Source organism: Notolepis coatsorum (genome assembly GCF_963971535.1).
Source record: "Notolepis coatsorum genome assembly, chromosome: 19".
Lineage (NCBI taxonomy): Eukaryota > Metazoa > Chordata > Actinopteri > Aulopiformes > Paralepididae > Notolepis > Notolepis coatsorum.
Genome location: NC_140183.1, coordinates 77889142 through 77908175, shown reverse-complemented (window position 1 = coordinate 77908175; position 19034 = coordinate 77889142). Strand labels below are relative to the sequence as shown.

General features: G+C 44.1%; 1 protein-coding gene across 1 annotated transcript in view; it reads left to right on the top strand.

Moving 5' to 3' along the window:
• Positions 1 to 19034, top strand: part of nphs1 (NPHS1 adhesion molecule, nephrin) — a gene marked incomplete at its 3' end in the record, with an annotated part of 212975 nt that overhangs the window by 168151 nt on the left and 25790 nt on the right. Inside the window, exons 17-22 of the mRNA XM_084336716.1 lie at positions 2532 to 2691; positions 4122 to 4278; positions 6414 to 6565; positions 12645 to 12756; positions 15647 to 15828; positions 18448 to 18498. Of these exons, the coding sequence (XP_084192842.1) occupies positions 2532 to 2691; positions 4122 to 4278; positions 6414 to 6565; positions 12645 to 12756; positions 15647 to 15828; positions 18448 to 18498 (814 nt within the window). The remainder of the gene's footprint in view (positions 1 to 2531; positions 2692 to 4121; positions 4279 to 6413; positions 6566 to 12644; positions 12757 to 15646; positions 15829 to 18447; positions 18499 to 19034) is intronic.

The following is a 19034-nucleotide window of genomic DNA, read 5'->3' as shown; positions in this document are numbered from 1 at the left end:
CCGGAAGGGAGCGGTGGGGAATCACAAAATGACACCGCCCTTAATTTGCACATAGGACTGAAAAGAGTGATTTAATTACAGTCACGTCTCTTGCCCCCGCAACTGTAAATAGGCCTTGGGACAAAGTAAATACAGTCTTCTCCTCTCCTCCACGTTGGAACAAGTAAAATAATAAAAACTGGGCTGTTAGTTGGCTAAAGTTAGCATTTGAATAGAGTGGTTTGTTGACCGAGCTGAATAGAACAATAGGTTGTAGGAGATGATACCCAACTGTTGAGTAGAACCCCCCCCTCAAACTATTTTGGGGGCCCTAGCCATCTGGTCTGACATGATTAGGAGGCAGGATGCCAGTTGTGTGGGAAACTCTGTTTGTCTGACACAGAGGAATACCATTTGATTTATAAGTGTGTAACCACCACCAAAACTAATAGTAATTCAGTAGGAAAACTAGTCTCAATAGTTATAAAATAGTGTATTGATTAAGATGAGATTAAACCAGACACTTATACATCATTGCAAAGTCTAATTAAGCCAGTGAAATAGTTTAAAATAGACTAATAGACTACTAATAACTAAGTAATTAAGGTGGCAAAATATGTGTAATGTACTTAGAAAATTAATCTAACTTCAAAGATAAGGTTAAAGAATATTTATAAATGCAACAGTTTGTCTTAAAACCAAATAGACTAAAATAGATAATCATTTGAAGATCCTATAATCAAAATGAGGTATTTAGAAAGCCACAGAATTCAGGAAAAGACTTGAACTAACTCAGTCAATTAATAACTAATCGCTAATTCTTCAGTTAGTAAAATCTAATACTGTACCTTTAAACGTTAAACTTTAGAAAGGTAACTCTTTTCCTTAAAAATAGAGTGCCTTGCCCCTTTAAGAATCAAGATGGCCGCCGACCCTAATCCAAAATGGCCGCTGTGAGCTTTAGCCAATCAGAACTAAGAGGTCCGCCCCCTGACGAACCCGGTCGACGTTCGCTCAGGGGCGGGCTTTAGCCTTTAAGAGGGTCTGCACGGACCAGACAGAAAAGGAAGCTCTTGAAGATCTGTTATGCACCGCCAAACGGAGGAAGGACCTGCTTGAAGACGCTGAGGACGAGAACAAATATTCCTTTGTCTCCTTGGAAACGAGAATCAACAACCAACGAGACGCAACAACCAAAGCTCCATTGAAGATTGTTACTTTTAACTACTTTTTATTAGACTGGACACAAGTGGTCGTGGCATAGTACTTCCTAACTTGTGTTCAGACAACTTCATTTATTGAAACAGAACATTTTTGTATACTTTGTGGATTTGAATAAACCCACCATTTGAGAAATAATAACCATCAATAACAATAACAATAACAATCATTGATTATTTTTCCTCCGTCGTGCTACATAGGTTTTGGTAATACGACATAGAGCCAACAGAACACAACGCAGTAGAGTAGATTATATGATCAGAAAGCTCTATTAGATATTACGATAACACCACAACCAGGAGTGAAACTAACTGGGGTGGGGGGTGAGTGCTCTCACCACTAGACCAAGACAGTGACACCCACCCTGATACAAACACAGCAATACTATGATGATGGTTAATTTTAATGTTGAGATAGAAAGTTAGGGTTAGGGTTAGGGTTAAGGTTATAGTTAGTTTAAGGTAACAGCGTGGTTAGGTTTGGGGTTAGGGTTGGGGCGAGGCGAGGCTATCAATCATCAGTATTGCTGTGTTTGTATCAGGGTGGGTGTTTTATTCTAGTGGTGAGTGCATGCCCCCCTAAACATTGTTAGTTCTACTTCCAGTTGCACTGTTTTTGTTGGGACTTTCGCCGATACAAAACGTAAATATATTATGTATGGCTATAACATAACATACATTAAGTACCTTGTTCCCATGGTAGATTACTTTATTTACCTATTTGAAGCTAGATCGGGCTGTGCAGGGACACACACACACACACAAACACACACACACACACACACACACCCAAGTGTTTTATTTTCTTTATCTGGCTTCCTTTCTATTATTCTACCCTTTCTTGCCGTTCATCACTCCCTCCTTCTAAATGCACAGATGCACCATATTTCACCGGCTCCAACCATCCCTCCGCCCCCACCTCTCCCTGCTCCACATTCGGCTCAAATCCAGAAAAATAGCTTTCATTACGGCCGCACGACTAAAGGGCACATTTGTCAACCTGGCGTGGTCTCTGTATCTACTGCTCTTCTCTCTCCCCCCCCCCCCCCCCCCCCCCCGGCTGTGCTCTCTATTCTGGCTCCCCAATCCTTGGCATTATCTTTCTTTGTCCCGGATCTCCCCTCCCTACCCTGCCCCCCTACTCCATTCTCACTCACTTTCTTCCTGTCTTTACTCACTCGCCACTCCGCTTAGAAGGCATCGCTCACTCCCCCCACCCCCCCACCCCAACGGCTCTCTCGCCGTAGGGGAGGAGAGGTTCTGTGTGGGAGTTATGGCCGCTGTCCTCCTCCTCCTCCTCCTCTCATTCCACCTCTTTCTGTGTTCCTCAAGGGGGAGGGAGAGATGGAGGAGGGAGAGGAGACCCAGCAGGAGGAGTCTGGGCTGCTGACCATCCACGACGTGACTCGGGCCCATGCTGGACGCTACTGGTGCACCGCGGACAACGGCATAGCGCCCCCTGCCAGCGTGGAGGTGCAGCTGGTGGTACACTGTGAGTGAGGTCGCCGCGCTGGGGGGGGGGGGGGGGGGCGTCTGGCTGCATGAGCCTAACAGGCTGGCATCCTATGACTGAATAATAATAATAATAATAATGAACAATGAATGTTTACATTTGTAATAGAAATGTTATTGTTAAAGTATTACAAATTAATTTAAAGGTCCCATGCATTATAAATGGCCTTTTCCAGTGTTTAGCATTGTTTCCTAGCAATGGGGGATTATATCAATGTGGTCTGTGTCGTTAATTATCATATTGACTCATCAGTCTAGTCTTGAGTTCACGAGATCTTCCCTCACTCAACTAAGCCGTTCTGATTTGACGGTATTGCTGACGTGAATAAGATACTGATTTGCATATCTCCGCCCCCTCAACAGCAGAGCGAGTGGAAATACCTTCACTTCCTCAAAGTGAAGCGAGGCAGAGAACAAGCGAGCGAGAGAGAGAGATAGAGAGCGATAGAGAGGGTGAGAGAGAGAGAGAGAGAGAGAGAGAGAGAGGAGGAGCTTCTGTTGGGGAAACAAACACACGCATTTTACACACAACCTGACGCGCAGGGCTTCTCCCTGGTAGAGAGAGAGAGAGAGGGACCTCGGGAGCACTCCATATCACTGTCAAAATATCTTTGCGCACGCTCGTATTCCAATCCATGCAATAATATTCACAGAGGTATATATTGTCATTTGAAACAAGTTACCAATGCATTGTCCCGTGGGATTATGCCCCCCTGCGGCGAAATTAATTAGTATCCCCATCAATCTCTATCTCTCTCTCTGTCTGCCAGTCGCAGACTGTGTGGGTGACTGTCACTCAAATCGCTTATGGGCGGAGCCCAGCACAAACAGCATGAAATCATGAGGTCGAAAATGTTTGCTTTTGAGTACTTGATTAAAAATATAAAAGAATCAATTAAAAAAAAGATATTTACAGATGTGTTCCATAGACTCACAGGAATTGTGTAAAGTTGCTCAAATAGTGCAAGGAATAGCAATGCATGGGACCTTTAAAGTCTTTATACACTGGTATTACTAGACTAGTGAGGCCGTACAAATATAGCGGAATAGCCAGAAAACTAGTTTTTTATGTTATGTTTAGATTTTCAAGAGGTGGGGGCTTATTTTTTAAATACATATTTGGTTTTGGTGTAAAAATTATTGTATTGATAGTGTTACTCACTTTTCAAATGGGCATCTTCAAAGTTTAAAAAAAGCTAAAAAGCATAGAGAAGAGCACATACTGTGTCTTACAAATACCATTTGCCTTTATTTCACCCACTCGTGCGTTTTTGTGAGCGCTTGCATATGCATGTGCGTGTTTGTTTGTGTATCCGTCTATGCGTATAACTTACACATGCGTGTGCCGCTCTGTGTAGAGTGTGTCTGTTCGTGCGTGGATTAACGATGCGCCGGTCCTGTCTCGTCTAGTCGAGCCAGAGCTTCAGAAGGGAGCCCAGTGGAGGAAGGTGGCGAGCAGGGGGGACGGGAGCACCACCGTGGAGCTGGTCTGCCAGGCCGAGGGCATCCCCCGGGTCCACTTCTCATGGGCAAGAAACGGCGTGCCCATGGATTTCGCCAACCCCAGGTCAGAACAGGAGTGAGTGAGTGAGTAAATGGTGCTGATTGATAGATAGATGGATAGATGGATAGATGGATAGATGGATAGATGGATAGATGGATAGATGGATAGATGGATAGATAGATACTTTAGGGCCATTTTCAACACAATGGTTGATTGGGATTTGTCAAAAAAAATATCCAAAGCGCTTTACAATTTTGTTCCTCACACTCACCCATTCACTCACACATTCACACACCGATGGCGGAGGCGACCGTGCAAGGTGCCAACCTGTTCATCAGGAGCAATTTAGGGGTTAGGGCTCAAGGATACCCTGCCCGGGAGGATAGGGAATCGAACCGGGAACCTTCCAATTACCAGACAACTGCTCTACCCCCTGAGCCACTGTCGCCCGTCGAGTGAGTGAGTGAGTGAGTGAGTGAGTGAGTGAGTGAGTGAGTGAGTGAGTGAGTGAGTGAGTGAGTGAGTGAATGAGTGAATGAGTGACTGAGTGACTGAGTGACTGAGTGAGTGACTGACTGAGCATAGATATCCTTTTCCCTTCACATTTCACAAGTCTCCCCTGCATTGCGCTTAAGGCAGGCATGACTAACGATGCAGAAACCTCCATGCTATACTGTGAGCATGTGGTTACATATTGATGATGCCTCACAATTAGATCAGGCTCTGATTTCGTTTATACTGTATGTATCCACCCTGTTATTTCACCATTCAAATCCAGATCTCTAGTACATTTTCTACTTCGCTTTCCACTATGCAAATACCGGTTTAATGCTTCTTTGATGTGTGAAATTGGGTGACTTAGCGCACATCTGTAGGACATCACAGTCCCTGCTGTCTGCCTGCTCACGTTTTATCTCTACGTCTTTCTGTGTGCACATGTGTGCGTGTGTGTGTGTGTGTGTGTGTGCAAATAATAATAATACACTTTATTTGTATAGCACCTTTCATACAGAAATTGCAACTCAAAGTGCTTCACAACAGAAAAAAAGACAGGCATAAAAATGAGCACATAAAGTGCAGACATATAAAATCACAGTTTTTCACATGAGGATCTAACATCCCAACAGGCCACCTTGTTTATGGTTTAAAAATAGACAGTAATAAAAAGAGTAAGATAGAATAGACAGAGTAAAATAGTGCAATAGTGCAGTGCAATAAGTAGTAGAATAGAATAGACATAAAAAATATAACATATAAACACATATAAAAATCAGTTTTTTACAGCGCAATAAAATAGTTCTGGATTACTGTTTAAGAGTTTAAAGTCGTCTTTACCTTCTCTGTTTGGTATCCACAGTTTAAAACCTGACAGTCTTCCCTCCTGTTTGATACCCACTTTGACCCTTCGAACCTCCCACTCAGGGCAAACCTCCCTCTCAGGGTTTAGTGCAGTGCAATAAAATAGAATGGACAGAGTAAAATTGTGCTACAGTACAATCAACAGCGGAGTGTATTAAAAGGCTATGGTGAAGAGGTACGTTTTAGCTTGTTTATTTTTATATTTAGAGATCTAGCTTCCCTAATGTCAAAAGCTCAAATGTGTATAGAATAGAATAGACTTTTAATTGTCATTGCACAGTATACAACGACATTTCAGGGGAGCTCCCACAGACCGTAGTACATATATACATACATGAACACATAGTATGTGTACAAACACTGGTATTTGTACATTTTTAAGGCCCTTATTGGTAAGCTACCTCCTTATACTACATCCTTATTGGAGTGGAATTTTGGAACCTATGGAACCTGTCCTACTAGTGACGGGGCATTTCTGCATTTTGATAGAAATTCCAAACTCATGGAATAAACACTTGGAATTATCCCCTCTGTTGCAGAGTTTAAAACCTTGATCTCCAACCTTTGTCAATCAAGTTGTTTGTGTTTTAGTTGGTTTGTTTTCCTTGCCTTTTGCCGTGTCTTATTGTTATGATGTTATATGCTGTGTGATTTGATATGCCCTTTCTTTTACTGCAATGCTTATTTCTGTGTGTACACTCGACGTGACTGTAAATGAGGGGAAACCTCAGTTGCCTTTCGAGTTTAAATAAAGGTTTGAAATTAAATTAAATGTGTGTATACTGTATGCGTGGGTGTATCTGCTTGCGTGCGTGGGTGGGTGGGTGCGTGTGCTGTAGGTACGAGGAGCAGGTGGTGCGAGAGGGATCGTTCCACACTGGTACCATCAGAGTGGTGAACGTGAGCGCAGCGTTGGACTACGCAGTCTTCACCTGCACCGCGCTAAACACCCTAGGACAGGACACTCTGGACATCCAGCTTGTCAGTACCAGTACGTATCCGGCTCTGTGTGTGTATAACTGTTTGTTGAACTCCATATATGCATAATGGGGGATAGAAAACGTTCAAGGTCAAGGGTTAGATCCACACAAAACGCATAAGGATGCTGCGCATCACAGCACGAGGCGGCAGACTGAAAAGCTTCCCTTTGGCTCCGATATATCGAAATAATTGCGTCTGCGGCCTTGTCCAAGAAGTCGTTTCCAGCACCGTTCCAGTAGCGTGGGAGGGCCCTCCAGCGTGTAGAATTCACTGTAGGAGAGAGAGAGAGAGAGTCGGCCCTTCTGCCTGTTCACCCCTTCAGGGGGCCCGTTCCGTTGCCATATCTCTGCCTTATCACCGTGCCTACAGCGGTGCTGTTCTCCGCTCTCTGATAGTGCCGCAGCGATACGCGTTTCCCACGCGAGCTCGGGCCGAGTCGCCCTCAAGCTACCGCTGTGTCCTCTCACTCCACCTCCTCCTCCTCGACCGATGCCGTCACCGGCGCTCTCAGCGAGCCTCGCGGCGGCCATTGGACACGTTTAATGTTTACCATAAAAGGTGTGAAATACAATCCAATATTCCGCCTGTTTTTCCCCCACTCGTTTTATTTTAGTACCGTGAATATTCATAATTAATCTGACGCAGTGATAATACATTTTATATGCTTCCTTATCATCGTAGAGCCGGAGAGAAAAGGAGGGACCGATGCAAGCCTGCATTATCTTTTTTTTTGGGGGGGGGGGGGGGGTTGAGAAAGCTAGAGACCCAAAATAAGGCTGAACCCTATGCCCTGGAATCTTATGAGTGGAGCTGATGGCGGGAATTATTTACTCTGCAAACTGAGCCACATACATAGGAGAAAATCCATCTATTCATTCATTCAACCTTTATTTTGTCTTGAAAATCACTGAGAGTTCAACCATCATTTCAGATGATGTTGAGAAATACAGAAGAAAAAAGAACACGCAAGTCAGTCGATAAAACAATTAGAAACAACCGCCGATTGGGGTGAAATGGTTGATTGTTAAAGATTTAAACTGTCCAAGGGATACTAAAGTATTGAGTTTTTATGCACATTGCAAGACTATCCACGTGTCTGGGGCACAGGAGAGAAAAGCAGACCCAAGTTCAGTGTGAACTCTGGGGGTTTGAAGTGTCAAGCCACTCACTGGAGCGAGTATGATAGGATCCCGAGGACCAGTCCAATAATGAAGTGATATACTGTAAGGGGGAAGATCTCCAACAATGTCTCTCTGCCAGAGAGGACCACACAACCTTATTGTACAGGATACAATGGTGAGTGCTATAACCATCACCGGTGATAAATGTGAGGGCTGAGTGATGTACAGAATCCAAGGGCTATCTGGCACATTAGCCTAGCTTAGCACAATGAATGGAAGCGGACAGTGCCGGTTAGCCTAGGCATTGTCCAACTAACACCTCTCCCGAAGGCTAACCGGCAGGGTGCGAACCATGGGGGAGCTGGGGGAGCCATGGCTCCCCTATATGAGACATCAGCCCCCCTGAAAACATGATTTGTGAATTTTTGGGGGGTATCTAAAATACTGACAATAAATGCTATTTTTGCCATGCATTTCTCATTTTTCTGTAATTTTCTGTATCGTCATCATCGTGTATAATAATACAATTAGGCTATTTTGATGTGGGCAGTGGGCAGCGACTAGCAGCCTCCAGGCTCCACAACAGGGGGCAGCGACTGCTACCAGACATTGACCTGGGACTTATAGGAACCCAAGGAGGACAACCTACACTACCTTAGGCTTACTGCACCTTATGTGGATACTGTGATACTGTGATACTGTGATACTGTGAATAATGTATATTTCAGTGGATACTGTGATACTGTGAATAATGTATACTCAGTAGATAGTAAATTATAACACTACCTTATGCATACTGCACCTTATGTGACACTGTGAATAATGTGAATATTTTCTTCAGCTAGTTAGATAGTAAATTATATTGACCAAATTGACCTAATTGTTTACACTGCCTGTGTTGTTTTTTACTACCTGTACCCACCCCCCCCCCCCCATGCTGCTATGATGCCTGAATTTCCCCAAGGGGATCAATAAAGGAATATCTTATCTTATCTTATCTTTATGATTAATGATTTGCGCACTAATTCACCGTAATAGACAATAGCATAAATCTATGGGGTTGCGGCACTGCAGATATACCCTACTCGTAATATGCATGCAACATGCATGCTATTCTTGCGTTTACCATTCGGAGCGTGGTGGCGCTGCAGCCTGCAGGCACAAATTCACCCGCCGTTAAAAAAAAGAAAATACAGGTATTCAAGTCAGATAATGTCGAAGGTTAATCTGAGCATGTGTATTTCAATATGTGCGTCTTCATCATGCATGCAGACACCTGTGTGGTGTGGACTATGTGTGGTTCTGTAACGTTACTCATACCTATAGCCTATGTCAGCAAGCGTCACAGCCCCCCCCCCCCCCCCCCCCCCCCCCCCCCCCCCGAAAGAAAAATAATGAGCTCCCGAAGACCATGGTATGGTTCGCACACTGCTAACCGGCACTGTCCGCTTCCATTCATTGTGCTAAGCTAGGCTAATGTGCAGCCAGATAGCTTTCTACTGAACACACAGAGAGGAAACTGGTATCTATCTTCTTGTCTCTCTCTGGAGAAGACGATAAGCTAATTTCCCAAAATGTTGGCGTGTTCCTTTAAGAACAGAAGCAGTAGCATGTCTATAAATCACATCTCCATAATCCAAGACAGACTGCTTCAACGACCCTCTTTCTGCTAATCATCAGGGCCCAGGAGTTCAAAACTTTTAATCCCTATCTGATCCGATCAGATTTTTAAATCCCATTTTTTGTGCAGGATCAGACAAATCGGCCAGATTTTGTCCTGGTATTTCAAAGCAATCCAGGATAGGGTCAACCTGATCCAGATTCAGACTTTTCAAGATTACTAGATCCTGAATATCAGTGCTTTAATCCTACCGATCTCCATCTAGTGGATATGAAAAAAAAGGATGACAAGGACCACATTGCAGAGACATCTATAATGTCTAATTATATTGTTAAATACATAAAGGACATAAAATCACAATGGAATTGAAAAAAAAATTAAATACTCCCACTAGGGTAACAACAAAAAAACATTCATTCAAAGGCAGCTGATCATCCAGGCGTGCTTTGAGGGGCTGAATTCCATGTGAGGTTTCAGTTTGCTGAAGGTGATGAGTGATGACAGATGATGGACTTTAAAAGAAAAAAAAATTATTTAGATATTTATTTTTTAATCTAAATTACATTTATGATTGACAATCTTTGTTGTGATACTTTTATGAGCATAAACATTTATGTCATCAGCATTTGGTTGAAAACAAAATAGGCCACCACAAATGTGACCAAAAGATAACATTTTTTATTGATTTGCCATGAAGGCTAAAATGTTGTATTATTTCAGTTAACAAACTTTGCCATCTTATTTATATTGACTAGGGATGTCCCGATCCGATCACGTGATCGGGATCGGCGTCGATCACGTGCTTTTCAGAGGATCGGCGATCGGGAAAAAATAATAATAAAAATCGGCAGTCAAAAAAAGAAAAATTTTATTCAACAAACATGACCATGTCCATGTCTTAAACTCATACGGAGGCCTTAGTTTTGGTTTTAAATTACATATAATATATCATCATTAATGTATTTATTGTCACACAGAGCAGAATAATTGTCCACAACAAACACATTCCCCTTTAATTTACACCGTTGCAACAAACACATCCCCTTTTATTTAGACCGGCTACACGCTCCACATCACAACAACAGTACAACACGTCGCTCCCGAAACACGGTTAATATCCACTGACTTGAGCAGCTAGACTTAATGTCAGAGGTTTGGAACTAAGCATTTTAAAATAGAAAGTCAAGCCAGTTGCAATGTTTGCAAGGAGGACAGGCTGGAGGCGAAGTTTTCAGACTAACTTTTCACCTGGAGGATAACGTGACTGAGGATTATCGTCGGCGTTTCAGACCAGAATGGACCATTACGTAAGTCGAACACTGAATGTATACTAATGTGCAAACATATATTGAAACTTTTAATATTTCTCATATGAAGCAGAAGCACATTTCTCAGGGTGAATGTAATAACAAAAGCCTCCGCGCTCGCGCCCCGGACTATAGGCAACAGATGGGCTTGTCTCGCTCTGCCAGTTTGACAAAAATGCGTCAAAATTGATTACTAATGTGAAAGATCGGATCGGAAACGATCGGATCGATAGATATTTAAAATCACATGATCGGGATCGGATCGGAAGCAAAAAAAGGCGATCGGGACATCCCTAATATTGACATTTATTTTTAAATAAATTGTATAGTACATTTTGCTCTGGTAATCCACTGGAAATCCACCCGTCTGGTGGGATCAAGATAATCCAGTTTTTTTGGGATCAAACTGATCCCAATCCTGTGTTGTCGGTTTGAACTACCCATTTTGAAGATTTGATCGAGATCAAAGCTTGGATTTGATTTCCTGATCTGATCGGATATCAAAGTGATCCTAATCCTGTTTTTTGGTTTTGAACTACCCAAAATCAAAATCTAGGGATTAAACGTTTTGAACTCCTGGGGCCTGGTGGTTCCGTTCCTGTACAAGAAGCCATTTTCTTGCCGCAGTTTACTGGCATGATAGTCTACTGTATATATATATATATGTCTACTGGTATTTAAATGGTAATTTCTCATCAAGCCAGATGCCAAGATATTTCTATTGTGTAACTCTGTATTCCGTCCGACCCATTCAGTCGATATATGCAATTTATTGTAAACAATATCTCTAGCCCTGGAGAACATCATGGATCTTGTTTTGCTTGCATTAAGTATAAGCTTGAGGGCAATAATCGTATCTTGCAGAGCCTTGTGAGTGTGAGTTACAGGTTCTCCGTGGCTAGTTGTACAGAGTCAGCAATACATTAGACAATCGTGTCATCCGCATTAAGAGGAACTTGACAGCTACTCAAAGATGAGACAATATCATTAGTATAAATGCTAAATAAGCCATCCCACCTCTTACCTGACTGATGCACTGTCCTGTTCGACACTCGGGGCCTTTGATCTTTAGACGATAATCACAGAGGTGTACCGTTCACCGCATAGAGCCTGGTTGAATGAAACACATTTCAAAACTAGTCTGTTTTGAGGAATAACCCACTATAGTGGTGTTCAAGTTCCCAGTCATTCAGACCACGGAAGAAAAGCAGAGTTGGGAGTTTTAACAATAGGCTACCTGCTGTCGTCCTTCTAAGAATGAAAGCATGGTTAAATAGACTGACTGCACCACCATGGTATGAGCCTCACTGTTTTAAGTTAAAAGGCTAGCTGACTGATCAACATTTTTGCCATGAGGGGAATACTTATAGGAAACACGATACGATGCCGTCAGCATTAAGCATTCGAGAGAAAGGATGATTTATTGAACCACGGCAAAATGTTCTCAAATGGACAATAATTCTGCCAGTGAGCACTGTACATAATAGTATTTATGTTTCTCTATACATCTTTGAACGGGGGAGGGTCACTATAGGTACCCACGGGGGATTGCTACACATACCAACCCTTGCAAGTGAGAACAGATTTTTGAATACATACAGTATAGCATTATTAAAATAAATGGTAAATGGTGCTTTTATATAGCGTTTTTTTTTTTATCCAGAGCCCTTTAAAGTTTGTTTGTCACATTCACCCATTCACCCATTCATTCACACACCGACGGCGGAGGCAACCAGGCAAGGTGCCGACCTGCTCATCAGGAGCAATTCGAGGGTTAAGTGTCTTGCTCAAGGACACTTCCAACACACTGCCCGGGGAGGAGCGGGATTCGAACCAGGAACTTTCCAATCACCAGACGACTGCCCTACCTCCTGAGCCACTGTCTGCCTAACAAGAGTAGCTGTGGATTTCACTGCCACTCCCCGTCAACATCACTCACACCACGTCGTCGTCGTCGTCGTCGTCCCCCCCCCCCCCCCCCCATCCCATTCTCCACTTTTATCTCTACCATAACTTTCCTCTCTCTTCTCATTCACCCAGATCGCCCAGACCCTCCCTCCTCGTTCCACAAGGTCAGTGTCACTCACGACTCAGTCACCCTGGAGTGGATCCCCGGCTTTGACGGCGGCTTGCAGCAGAGATTCCGTATCAGGTGAAATATTTAGACGGCACGTTAACCTGTGGTGCCGTAAAAAAAAAACTGCGACCTCCGGGTACAAGTTGGTATTGTACTTACTTTACATTTAGTGACGTACTGTGAAATTCTCCTGACCGCTCTTGGCAGAGTCTGAGCAATAGCAACCCCTCCCCCTGTCCCTACTCGACTACACCACGTGCACAGTTGTACAGCCCTGGCCTATTTTATAATTATATATTGTACTTTTATTTTAATTTAGTTTATATTCCATTTTATTCTACCTTAATTGTCTGTCTGTTAACACTTTGAGTGCCACGGGTCGGGTGCCCCGGAACCCCGTTGCGTGCCACCACCCACTTCAATGATAGAGCTCTCATATTTGCGAACGCATAAACTATATCTTAAATTATGGCTATGTGTCTAATATGGCCGTCGCTTATCAATGACTTGTTTGCAGTCAACATTGTCGAAACGGATTGTTTTTTTAATCTGTTCATTTCCGTTTTTATACCATTTTGAAAAACGCTCGTTTTATGAAATTTCCAGAAGAAAATAAAGATTCTGTGATAAACGCCCTTTACTGGAATATACTGGAATACACAAAAACATTGTAATTTTTCGGCCTATTTATGAATAGTTTTCAAATAAACGCTAGATTATCGATAGTATATGTGTACTTATGCACGCTATAGAAGCGGGCTGAAAATCGATTATCCATTTCCTGATCAGCACACACACACACACACGCATAATAATAACAGAATAACAGGACGCATACTTAAGTCCTGTGCTAACCAGCTAGCCCCTGTGTTCACCGCCATATTTAATTGATCCCTGGCGGAATCAGTGGTCCCTGCCTGCTTCAAGATGTCTACCATCATCCCTGTACCAAAGAAACCCTTCCCAACATGTCTCAATGACTACAGACCGGTGGCACTCACCTCTGTGGCCATGAAATGTTTCGAGAGGCTGGTCAAGGATCACATCTGTGCCTCCCTCCCCAGTGATATGGACCCTATGCAATTTGCATACAGGCCAAACAGGTCCACTGATGATGCGGTCTCCCAAGTACTGCACAGCACCCTCTCTCACCTTGACCGCCGGAAGGGGGGCTGGCTATGTGAGACTATTGTTCATTGACTACAGCTCAGCGTTCAACACCATAGTCCCCACCAGACTGGTGGACAAGCTGATCGAGCTGGGTCTGAGCTCCGCTCTGAGCGCCTGGATACTGGACTTTCTGAGCGAAAGGCCCCAGGCGGTCAGGGTGGGGGGACAGACCTCCAACACCATCACCCTGAGCATCGGGTCCCCCCAGGGCTGTGTTCTGAGCCCCCTGCTGTACTCACTATACACACACGACTGTGTGGCCAAGTTCAGCTCCAACTCCATAGTGAAGTTTGCGGACGACACAGTGGTGGTGGGGCTGATCTCGGACAACGACGAGAAGGCCTACCGGGAGGAGGTTAAGGTACTGGAACGCTGGTGCCAGGACAACAGCCTACTCCTGAACATTGGTAAAACCAAGGAGCTGATCGTGGATTATAGGAGAGGACAGCAGGAGACACACACACCACTGAGGATAAACGGGGCTACCGTGGACAGGGTGAGCAGCTTTAAGTACCTGGGGGTCCACATCTCAGAGGACCTGACATGGTCAACACACATAGACTCAGTCGTAAAAAAGGCGAAGCAGAGCCTCTACCACCTGAGACAGTTAAGGAAGTTCAGAGTATCTGGGAAGATACTCCAGTCCTTCTACTCCGGAGCTGTAGAGAGCATCTTGACTGGAAACATCACTGCCTGGTATAGAAACAGCACGGCACAGGACAAGAAGGCCCTACAGAGAGTGGTGCGCTCAGCCGAGCATACCACGGGTATTGCACTACCACCCCTGCAGGTTCTATACAACAAGAGGTGAAAATCCAGAGCCTGCAGAATAATGAAAGACCCACACCACCCCAATAACAGCCTGTTCAAGCTGCTGAGGTCAGGCAGACGCCTGCGAACACCAGCTACTAGGACAGAGAGACTTCGGCTCAGCTTCTTCCCCCAGGCCATCAGAGCCCTGAACACTGAACTCTCCACACACAAGCACACATGAGCACACACACGACACACACACTGTACACACTAGCAGCCACTTTAACATGAGCAAGCACACACTCATGCTGCACACGCTCACACTTATGGCCACTTTACAAAAGGAAAGGTCACTTTAAGAATAGTATAGTATAACTTGAGATTGTATAATATAGCATGTACATAAAGACCCAGTGCCTCATCCGTAGCTAACCACAGGACCTAGCATGTCCTACCATGCTCTGTAAATAACTCATGTACATATACCGATATGCCCTACTCTGTTTACTTGTTTTATTGCACAATGTCGTTCTATTGGATTCTATTATATATTATTACTATTGTATTTGCACATCGTTGCGGGCAAGACCACCCGCATTTCATTGTATACTCGTATGCCGTGACAAATAAAACTCTTGACTTGACGGACCAGTGGTAACGTGAGGCTAGATTGATGAAATATGAATGGAAATCGCTAATAAATAAATAAAAATACAAGATCTCTTGTCGTTGGCACTGAATGGTTGGCATGAACTAACGAGAAATCTCGTCGTTGGCACTCAAAGTGTTAATGTCGCACCAAACGACCAAATCAAATTCCTTGTATGTGCAAACTATACTTGGCAATAAAGACCTTTCTGATTTTGAAACCCACACATCGGACCAAAATAAAATAATGTAAACAAAGTGCAGTGCCAAGCAGGGCTCTTTTGCCCGGAGTTCGCCATTTGACTGCATTACAAATCCTACCTATAAGTCATTTAGAAGTGAAGATGATGTCTTTAACGAGCCGTTGGAAGTGATCGCCCATGCCTCGTTGTAGATACCTTTGGGCGCAGTCTGCCAGCTTCCTGTATGTGGACGTCTTCCCACCGAGAGCGCCCGTCTACACTGTCACCGGTCTCTCCCCCGCCACCACCTACAACTTCTCCGTCAACGCTCGCAATGTCATGGGGGAGAGTGACTATGCTGACAATGGCGCAGTTCTCACCATCACCACCGAGGGTCAGTGTGGAGCAGCCCCCCCCCCAGGTCAACCTGAAGGACTGGGGAATGTATAGCCATGCTCTGCATGATATAGCATGTGCTCCTTTCAAATATGAAGACGGAAATGTGTACTACTACTACATCTATTTTGAAAGTACCCCACATGCACCCTCTCCCCCGCTTGAGCCCCTGCCTCCCAAATTGTCTGTGCATGCCCCTGTTCATGCTTTGCATGGGTGGTCCCAGTGTGAATTGAACACCAACCCTGGCAGTGTTAGTGCCGTGCTCCACCCACTGAACGACGTCAGCACCACACTACTATTCCCATTCTACTCCATAATGCGGACGTAGCGTGTACTTAATACCCATTCAGACCTCGGACTTAACCTCGTTAGAAGTGGCTCGATACCGGTTACCCGTGTGGGGAGGGAGGGGTTTAAAGAGTTCATTCTGGCTGTGCGATACCGGCACCTGAGAATAAATGTGGATGAAGTCCAGTGCCTCTCGTGACCGTTTGGTGGTTGTGTTTGCGTGCGTCATTGTAATGGCCCACAGTATGGCAGACAAGAACCCAACAGCAACGACATGGTGACAATTCAGATGTGGCAGGCAGAAACTGTTTAATGAGTAATGCATGGGGTCAATACCAGTATATCAGTCCATGTAGCAAAGAAATCCAGTTAGGGAGCAGGCAGGAATGATGTAAGAGTAAGCAGGGGTCAATACCAGAATATCAGTCGATGTGGCAAACAAATCCAATAAGGGGGCAGGCAGGAGGAGAAGTCCGAAATCCATAATCCAACAGGGAGGGTCAATAGCAGAAACATGCAGGATGAATCAAAAATAGCTAAACGCTGAAGCAAGGGAAATGAACAGGTCTAAGTACTGAAGGGGCTGATTAGCTAATGAGGGGCAGGTGTGTGTGTGTGTGTGAGTGGAGCAGGCCAGGTGAATGTAATCAGCAGGTGATGCAAGAGAGAGTGTCCAGGTCTGAAATGAGACTAGAGTTATCAGCAAACAAAGAACATAATAAAGACTGACTGACGTTGTGACAGTCCTTATAGAATAGGCTCCACCCGTAATAGAATCAAAATGTTTTATTTAGGATCAGTGGCCTCTGTCTATAATGATAGATGTTCTAATATTGTGTGCCTTTCACGATGCGGTCAATGTGGAAAAATAAAAACTGTTATTATTAACATTAAATATTTACAGACGCTTACACCACATCGCTCGATGCTCCGCTAAAGCACTCGATTTCAACTCCACTGGCAGATGAAGTCGCCGCTGCCATCTCCTCCGGGGTGGTCTGTCGGAGACCTTGACACCTGTGTGTAAATCTGTGGTGCAGGAGATTTTGCAGCTTCGCCCCTGGAGACCTCCACGACGAGACCCTCCATCCACTGCATTTTGGCCCGTCTCTCTATTTTATTCAGTCTTATCACGGGAGTGATTATGAGCTGCTCATATCCCGATTGCTGGCTGTATGGGCGTGGATATTGACAGTCATGTTGTTTTATCAGCATATCAGCCAATCGTTATTCATCACCTATACTGTGCCTCGGTACAGCATCAAAGAAAGGTGTTCCGTGATGAACATAATTCATTATCCCATAGCGCAAAGGTTTTAAACACACACACTCACAAATTATTATTGTGCACATATTACAAGGGTTTCCCCCCCGATAAGATAAACCCAATGGAAAAACATGCACAACAGATCGCTAACGCTGTGGCGTCCTTGACGAAGACGGACAGGAGCACTTGGATTGGTCCCCGGGGCGCGGCTCACGTTGACGCCCTATCTGCTCCATGGGGGGAAGGACAACGGGATGGGAAAAGTGCAGAGACATTTCATCTGCGACTCAGTGCATGTGTGTGTGTTCCTGTGGGTCGCCCATCTTGCGTGTGTGTGTGTTAAAACTGCATGACAAATAAAGACTTCTAGTCTAACAATTATATATTATTGTGCACATATCACATATTTCTGAGGACCTCAAGTCTGAATGGAAATGGTTGTAGTATGGTGTGCCCCAACGCCCCCCCCCCCCCCCCCCCCCCCCGCCCCATCAACAATGCTGTCAGTGATTGTGGGATTAAACTTATTATTATTGTTGTGTGGTGGCTAAACTGAATAGTACATGATTTTAGAGGCTGTGGAATGTACATTAGAAATATTTGTTAACGCTGCTGTACCTGCATTTCGAGTTAGATTTGACTGCGACTTATAAAAAGCTTAATTTCCAGTTACAAGTCATACGATAAGATATTATTTTATTGATCCCCTTGGGGACATTGTGCATCATAGCAGCATGGGGGAGGGAGGTACAGGTATGGGCAGGGTAATAGCATAAATACATAAATATAGGCAATACAAATTTGATCTGAATAAAAGAATACGAGGAAAGATAAACACTGTAAACATTATAATTAACTGAATATAATAATAGGAGAAAAATAAACAGTGTAAATGGTGCAGATGAGTAAATAACTCACAATAAATATGGCAATAACGAGTAGGCCTATAATGTCCAACATTTAGAGGGTCAAGCTTTAGACACTTAACACAATTCCATTAGCTTTTGTGGGCCGACAGGGTTTGCTGATGCTATTTTCTGTGTTGGCCCTTCTCTACAGAAGACCCAGAGCCAGATGAGGTCCCAACAGATGATGACTCCGGCTCACAAAGTAAGTCTATTATCCTAACTCCCTGGGAAAAAAAAAGCTTTTAAGGGCAGTTGGAAATTACTATTTGCACATCAGCTAGCTTCATTTGGCTAAATCATGTTAATGTATGCACCTCCAAGGCGGTTAATGTTTGCTCTTTGGAAGTAACGGTTGTCATGGCACCAGATCATAAATGATACCTTCTTCCTTGTGCTAGTCTTTTATCATAAAAGCAATTGAGAGAGTGGTTTGTCTGCATGAATCAGTTTTCTTTATCATCACCCCTCTTTTTTTTACTTCCTCCGACTACTTTACTTTAATTCCTGTTACCGTGCATCAAAATAATGTTCCCAATCTGTGTTGTTTTGTGTGCACCAGGACCAACTGGATTACCGGCCCATCTAATAATCACATTGACAGCGGTTGGCGGAGTCCTGCTGGGGTTGAATTCTTTAGGCTGCTTCGTAGGACTCAGGTGGAAAGGGGGCGTGACCGCACAGGTAATCATATAGTGACACTATTGTCTCTGGATGCGGAGGCGTGTGTCAAGGCGATGT